The sequence below is a fragment of the Agelaius tricolor genome, unplaced genomic scaffold (genome assembly GCF_023055355.1).
Source record: "Agelaius tricolor isolate 1412-34295 unplaced genomic scaffold, bAgeTri1.0.p SCAF_175, whole genome shotgun sequence".
Lineage (NCBI taxonomy): Eukaryota > Metazoa > Chordata > Aves > Passeriformes > Icteridae > Agelaius > Agelaius tricolor.
This window is the reverse complement of record NW_027269435.1, coordinates 73901-81258: the sequence shown is the minus strand read 5'-3', so window position 1 is coordinate 81258 and position 7358 is coordinate 73901. Positions and strand designations below refer to the sequence as shown.

At 36.3% G+C, this 7358-nt stretch overlaps 1 protein-coding gene across 2 annotated transcripts in view; it reads left to right on the top strand.

The window, feature by feature from the left end:
* Window positions 1–262: 262 nt before the first annotated feature.
* Window positions 263–7358, top strand: part of ATP2A1 (ATPase sarcoplasmic/endoplasmic reticulum Ca2+ transporting 1) — a 43779-nt gene continuing 36683 nt past the window's right edge. Inside the window, exons 1-2 of one of the 2 annotated variants that reach the window (XM_071420933.1) lie at window positions 263–1738; window positions 6096–6113. In XM_071420933.1, the coding sequence (XP_071277034.1) occupies window positions 1621–1738; window positions 6096–6113 (136 nt within the window). In that variant the 5' untranslated portion in view covers window positions 263–1620. Of the gene's footprint in view, window positions 1739–2549; window positions 2756–6095; window positions 6114–7358 lie in introns of those variants that run through there. The other variant, XM_071420932.1, reaches the window with a different exon arrangement.

Here is a 7358-nt window from a genome sequence, read left to right as displayed (position 1 = left end):
TACCCCAATTTTTCCCTCTTCTCCCCACAATTTTCCCCCAATATTTCCCCATTTTACCCCAAATTTTTCCCATTTTCTCCCCAATTTTCCCCCATTTTTACCCCAAATTTTCCCCATTTTTTCCCATTTTCTCCCCCCAATTTTCCCCCATTTTTACCCCAAATTTCCCCAATTTCCCCCCCCGTTCCCCTCCCCCGCTCCCCTCCCCCCCCCCAGCCCCTCCCGTCCATCACTCCCGAAATATCCCCGGGGTGGGGGAGGGGTGAAAGCGACACCCGGGGGTGGGGGAGGGGGACAATGGGGGGGGGGGGGGTCCCCCCCTTTTTAACCCCGCGCTCCTCCCCCCTCCCCCAAACGCCTCCAGCGGCGCCGCCGGAATTGGGGGGGGGGAGGATGAAAAATTCACATTTGGGGGCGCTTGGGGCCCTTGGAATTTGAGTTTTTGCCCCTTTTAAATTTGATTTTTTTCCCCTTTTAATTTTGATTTTTTGCCCCTTTTAATTTATATTTTTTTCCCCTTTAAATTTGATTTTTTTCCCCTTTTAATTTTGATTTTTTTCCCCTTTTAAATTCGATTTTTTCCCCTTTAAATTTCATTTTTTCCCCCTTTAAAATTCGATTTTTTCCCCATTTAATTTGATTTTTTCCCCCTTTTAATTTTGATTTTTCCCCCATTTAATTTAATTTTTTTTCCCCATTTAATTTGATTTTTTCCCCTTTAAATTTCATTTTTTCCCCCTTTAAAATTCGATTTTTTCCCCATTTAATTTGATTTTTTTCCCCCTTTTAATTTTGATTTTTCCCCCTTTTAATTTTGATTTTTCCCCCATTTAATTTAATTTTTTTTCCCCATTTAATTTGATTTTTTCCCCCTTTAAAATTCGATTTTTCCCCCTTTTAATTTGAATTTTTTCCCCTTTTAATTTCATTTTTTCCCCCTTTTAATTTGATTTTTCCCCCCCTTTAATTCGATTTTTTTCCCCTTTTAATTCGATTTTTTTCCCCTTTTAATTTGAATTTTTTCCCCTTTTAATTTGATTTTTTCCCCCTTTAAATTTCATTTTTTCCCCTTTAAATTTAATTTCCCCCCCCTTTTAATTCGATTTTTTTTCCCTTTTAATTCAATTTTTTCCCCTTTAAATTCGATTTTTTCCCCTTTAAATTTAATTTTCCCCCCTTTAAATTTAATTTTCCCCCTTTAATTTGATTTTTCCTTCTTTTTCAAGGGCGTTTCCTCTCATTCGAATCCATTAATTCAGGACCTTATTTCCACTTCCCCTTTCTCAAAATTCTCTTTTCTTTTCTCCTTTTAATTTCAATTTTTTCTTTTATTTGAATTTTTTCTCCTTTAGGTTTTTCCCCTTTTTTCCCCTTTTTTTTCCCCATTTATTCCCATTTTTTCCCCCTTTTATTTCCCATTTTATTCCCATTTTTTCCCCATTTTTTTCCCCATTTTATTCCCATTTTATTCCCATTTTTTCCCCATTTTTCCCCATTTTTTCCCCATTTTTCCACCTTTTTTCTCCCTTTTTTTTTTCTTTTTCCCCTCCATTTTTGATCCTCCTCCCCCCCCCGAGGTTTTTTTGCCCCCAAATTCGGGGATTTTGGGCAAATTCCAGGATGGAAAACGCCCACGCCAAAACGGCCGAGGAATGTTTGGCCTTTTTTGGGGTGACCGAGAGCGTCGGGCTCAGCCCCGAGCAGGTCAAGAGGAGCCTGGAGAAATACGGACCCAATGGTGAGGAAATGGAAATTTGGGAAAATTTGGGAAATTTTGGGGCATTTTGGGGAAAATTCGGGAAAATTTGGGGGAGTTTGGGGGGAAAAAATTGAATTTTTTGGAATTTTTGGGGATTTTTGGGGGATTTTTTAGGGATTTTTTGGGGATTTTTTTGGGATTTTTTTGGGTTTTTGGAGGAGATTTTGAGGTTTTAGGGAATTTTAGAGAGGTTTGGGATTTGGATTTTTAGGAATTTTTTCAGATTTTTTTCTGATTTTTTTGAGGTTTTTTTGGGATTTTTTAGCATTTTTTGGGAATTTTTTTTCAGATTTTTTGGAGATATTTGGGCGTTTATAGGGAATTTTTGAGATGTTCGGGATTTGGGATTTTTAGGGATTTTTGGGGATTTTTACGGAATTTTTTGGGGATTTTTTGGGATTTTTTAGCATTTTTAGGGATTTTTTCGTATTTTTTTAGGGATTTTTTGGCGATTTTTAAAAATTTTTTGGGCAATTTTGGGGTGATTTCCGAGATTTTAGAGAGGATTCGGGATTTGGGATTTTGGGAAATTTTTGGGGAATTTTTCGGATTTTTTTGGGATTTTTGGGGGATTTTTTGGGGGATTTTTGGGGATTTTTCAGAATTTTTGGGGATTTTTTTCAGATTTTTTTGAGAGATTTTTGGCGATTTTAGGGAATTTTAAAGAGGGTGGGGATTTGGATTTTTGGAGATTTTTGGGGATTTTTTCGGGATTTTTTTCGGGATTTTTTGGGGATTTTTCTGATTTCTTTCCGATTTTTTAGGGATTTTTTAGGGATTTTTTTTAATTTTTTGGGCAATTTTGGGGTGATTTCAGAGATTTTAGAGAGGTTTTGGGATTTGGGATTTTGGGGGATTTTTTGGGAATTTTTTCCGATTTTTTTGAGGCATTTCTGGGGATTTTGGGGGAATTTTTGGGGTTTTTGGGGGTGACCGAGAGCGTCGGGCTCAGCCCCGAGCAGGTCAAGAGGAGCCTGGAGAAATACGGACCCAATGGTGAGGAAATGGAAATTTGGGAAAATTTGGGGAAAATTTGGGAAAATTCGGGAAATTTTGGGGGAGTTTGGGGAAAATTCGGGAAAATTTGGGGTGATTTGGGCCAATTTTGGGGGATTTAGGGGAAAAAATTGAATTTTTGGGGATTTTTTTTGGGGTTTTTGGAGGAGATTTTGGGGTTTTTATGGAGTTTTTGAGAGGTTTTGGGCTTTGGGATTTTTGGGGATTTTTAGGGATTTTTTTCAGATTTTTTTAGGGAATTTTTGGGGATTTTTCTCATTTTTTTCAGATTTTTAGGGATTTTTTGGGGATTTTTTGGGAATTTTTAGGGATTTTTTGGGGATTTTTGGGGTGATTTCAGAGATTATAGAGAGGTTTTGGTATTTCGGATTTTTAGGGATTTTTGGGAATTTTTTGGAATTTTTTTCTGATTTTTTGGGGATTTTTTAGCATTTTTTGGAATTTTTTCCGATTTTTTAGGGATTTTTCAGGAATTTTTGGGGGGGATTTTTAGGGATTTCTTGGGGTTTTTTGGAAGGGATTTTGAGGTTTTTAGAGAGTTTTTGAGAGGTTTTGGGATTTTGGGATTTTTAGGAATTTTTCTGATTTTTTCTGATTTTTTCTGATTTTTTGGGGGATTTTTTGGGAATTTTTGGGGTTTTTTAGGGATTTTTTTTGAATTTTTGGGGGATTTTTTAGGGATTTTTTGGGGTTTTTTTGGAAGGGATTTTGAGGTTTATAGGGAATTTTTGAGAGGTTTTGGGATTTGGGATTTTTGGGGGATTTTTGGGGGATTTTTCGGATTTTTTTTATTTTTTCAGATTTTTTAGGGATTTTTTTGGGATTTTTTGGGATTTTTTCCAGATTTTTGAGAGATATTCGGGCATTTTTAGGGAATTTTTGAGAGGTTTTAGGATTTGGATTTTTTGGGATTTTTTCAGATTTTTTCAGGATTTTTTGGGGGATTTTTCTGGGTTTTTTTCTGATTTTTTGGATATTTTTTGGGATTTTTTAGCATTTTTGGGGGATTTTTTTCAGATTTTTTGGAGATATTTGGGTGTTTTTAGGGAATTTTTGAGAGGTTTTGGGCTTTGGGATTTTTGGGGATTTTTAGGGATTTTTTCAGATTTTTTTAGGGAATTTTTGGGGATTTTTCTGATTTTTTTCAGATTTTTGGGGATTTTTTGGGGATTTTTTTCAGATTTTTGGGGGTTTTTTGGCTATTTTGTGGTGATTTCAGAGATTTTAGAGAGGTTTTGGGATTTGGGATTTTTGGGAATTTTTTGGGAATTTTTTCTGATTTTTGGGGGATTTTTTAGCATTTTTAGGGATTTTTTTCTGATTTTTTAGGGATTTTTGGGGGGATTTTTTAGGGATTTCTTGGAGTTTTTTGGAGGAGATTTTGGGGTTTTTATGGAGTTTTTGAGGGGTTTTGGGATTTGGGATTTTGGGGGAATTTTTGGGGATTTTTTGGTATTTTTTGTGATTTTTTCTGATTTTTTGGGGTGTTTTTGGGATTTTTGGGGATTTTTTGGGGATTTTTTCCAGATATTTGGAGATATTTGGGTGTTTTAGGGAATTTTAGAGAGGTTTTAGGATTTGTGATTTTTAGGGATTTTTTGGGGATTTTTTGGGATTTTTTTCTGATTTTTTGGGGATTTTTTAGCATTTTTTGGAATTTTTTCCGATTTTTTAGGGATTTTTCAGGAATTTTTGGGGGATTTTTGGGGGGATTTTTGGGGTTTTTGGAGGAGATTTTGAGGTTTTTAGGGAATTTTTGAGAGGTTTTGGGATTTTTGGGGAATTTTGGGAATTTTTGGGGATTTTTTGGGGGGATTTTTTGGCATTTTTAGGATTTTTTCTGATTTTTTGGGGATTTTTTGGGATTTTTTTCCAGATTTTTGGAGATATTTGGGTGTTTTTAGGGAATTTTAAAGAGGTTTTGGATTTGGATTTTTTGGGAATTTTTGGGGAATTTTTTGGAATTTTTTCTGATTTTTTGGGGATTATTTTAGCATTTTTAGGGATTTTTTAGGGATTTTTTTTGAATTTTTGGGGGATTTTTTAGGGATTTTTTGGGGTTTTTGGAGGAGATTTTGGGGTTTTTAGGGAGTTTTTGAGGGGTTTTGGGATTGGGATTTTTTTGGGAATTTTTGGGATTTTTTTCTGAATTTTTGGGGTTTTTTGGGGATTTTTTTGGGGATTTTTGGGGATTTTTTAGCATTTTTAGGGGATTTTTTTCAGATTTTTTGGAGAGATTTGGATGTTTTAGGGAATTTTTGAGAGGTTTGGGATTTGGGATTTTTAGGGATTTTTTAGGGATTTTAGAGGGAATTTTTTTGGATTTTTTTCTGATTTTTTGAGGGTTTTGGGGGATTTTTCTGGGATTTTTTAGGGATTTTTTGGCGATTTTTAAAAAATTTTTTGGGCAATTTTGGGGTGATTTCCGAGATTTTAGAGAGGATTCGGGATTTGGGATTTTGGGGAATTTTTGGGGAATTTTTCGGATTTTTTTGGGATTTTTTGGGGATTTTTTTGGGGATTTTTGGGGATTTTTTAGCATTTTTGGGGGATTTTTTTCAGATTTTTTGGAGATATTTTGGGTGTTTTTAGGGAATTTTTGAGAGGTTTGGGATTTGGGATTTTTGGGGATTTTTAGGGATTTTTTGGGAATTTTGGGGGATTTTTGGGGATTTTTTAGCATTTTTAGGGATTTTTTTCTGATTTTTTAGGATTTTTTGGGGGATTTTTTAGGGATTTCTTGGGGTTTTTGGAGGGGATTTTGAGGGTTTTTAGGGAATTTTTGAGAGGTTTTGGGATTTGGGATTTTTGGGGATTTTTTGGGGATTTTTAGGGGGATTTGGGGGGGATTTTTTGGGCATTTTGGGGGATTTTTGGGGGATTTTTTTAGGATTTTTAGGGGGATTTTTAGGGGGATTTTAGGGGATTTTAGGGGGATTTTTGGGGGGGTTTAGGAGGATTTTTAGGGGGATTTTGGGGGATTTTGGGGGATTTTTAGGGGGATTTTTGTGGGATTTTTTTGGGCATTTTGGGGGATTTTTTGTGGGTTTTTGGGGAGATTTTGGGAATTTTTTTTAGGATTTTTAGGGGGATTTTTAGGGGATTTTGGGGGAGATTTTGGGAATTTGGGGGGGATTTTTAGGGGGATTTTGGGGGGATTTTGGGGGGATTTTTAGGAGGATTTTGGGGGATTTTTTGGGGGGTTTTTGGGGAGATTTTGGGAAATATTTTTGGGATTTTTAGGGGGATTTTTGGGGGATTTTGGGGGGATTTTGGGGGATTTTGGGGTCCCCTCTAACGTGTCCCTTTCTCCCCCCAGAGCTGCCAGCAGAGGAAGGTGAGTGACAACCCCAAAATGGCCCAAAAATGACCCAAATTTTCCCCAAAAATGTCCAAAAACGACCCCAAAAGTCTCAAAAATGCCCCCAAAATGTCCCCAAAACATCCCGAAAATGACCCAAAAAAAGCCCAGAATTGTCCCCAAAAATTGTTCCCAAATGGTCCCCAAAAAGTCCAAAAAATGTCCCAAAAATGTAAAAAAAAGGGTAAAGAAATTCCCCCAAATGTCCCTAAAAATGGCCCCAAAATGCCCTAAAAATACCCCAAAAAAGGCCCCTCAAAAAAGCCCCAAAAAAGCCCCAAAATTTCCCAAAGATGACCCAAAATTTCCAAAAAAAAAGTCCCAGAAATTCCCAAAAAGTCTCCAAAAAAAGCCCCCAAAAGTCCCCAAAAAACCCCAAATTTCCCCCCAAAATGCCAAAAAAGAAAATCCCTAAAAACTCCCAAAAATGCCCCAAAAAAATCCTCAAATTTCCCCCAAAATCCTCCAAAAAAAGCCCCAAAAATTCAATTTAAAACCCTCCAAAAATGCCCTAAAAGGCTCCAAAAATCCCCAAAAAATCCATAAAAAATCCCAAATTTTCCCCCAAATTTCCCAAATTTCCCCGAATTCCTGAATTCCCCCCAAAATCCTCCCAAAAAGCCCCAAAAATTCAATTTAAAACCCTCCAAAAATCCCCCCAAAAAATCCATTAAAAATCCCAAATTTTCCCAAAAATTCCCCAAAAATTCCCCCAAAAACTCCATTAAAAATCCCAATTTTTCCCCAAAATTCCCAATTTTCCCAAACTCCCTCAAATTTTCCCAAAAATTCCTGAAATTCCCCCCAAAATCCCCCCAAAAAGCCCCAAAAATTCAATTTAAAACCCTCTAAAAATGCCCTAAAACGCTCCAAAAATCCCCAAAAATCCCCCAAAAATTCCCTAAAAAATCCCAAATTTTTCCCCAAAATTCCCGATTTTCCCAAAATCCCCCAATTTCGCCCCAAAATTCCTAAATTCCCCCCAAAATTGCCCCAAAAATTCAATTAAAAACCCTCCAAAATGCCCTAAAACGCTCCAAAAATCCCCCAAAAAATCCATTAAAAATCCCAAATTTCCCCCAAAATTCCAAAAAAATCCCCCCAAAAATTCCATTAAAAATCCCAAATTTCCCCGAATTTCTGAATTTCCCCCCAAAATCCTCCCCAAAAGCCCCAAAAATTCAATTTAAAACCCTCCAAAAATCCCCCCCAAAAAATCCA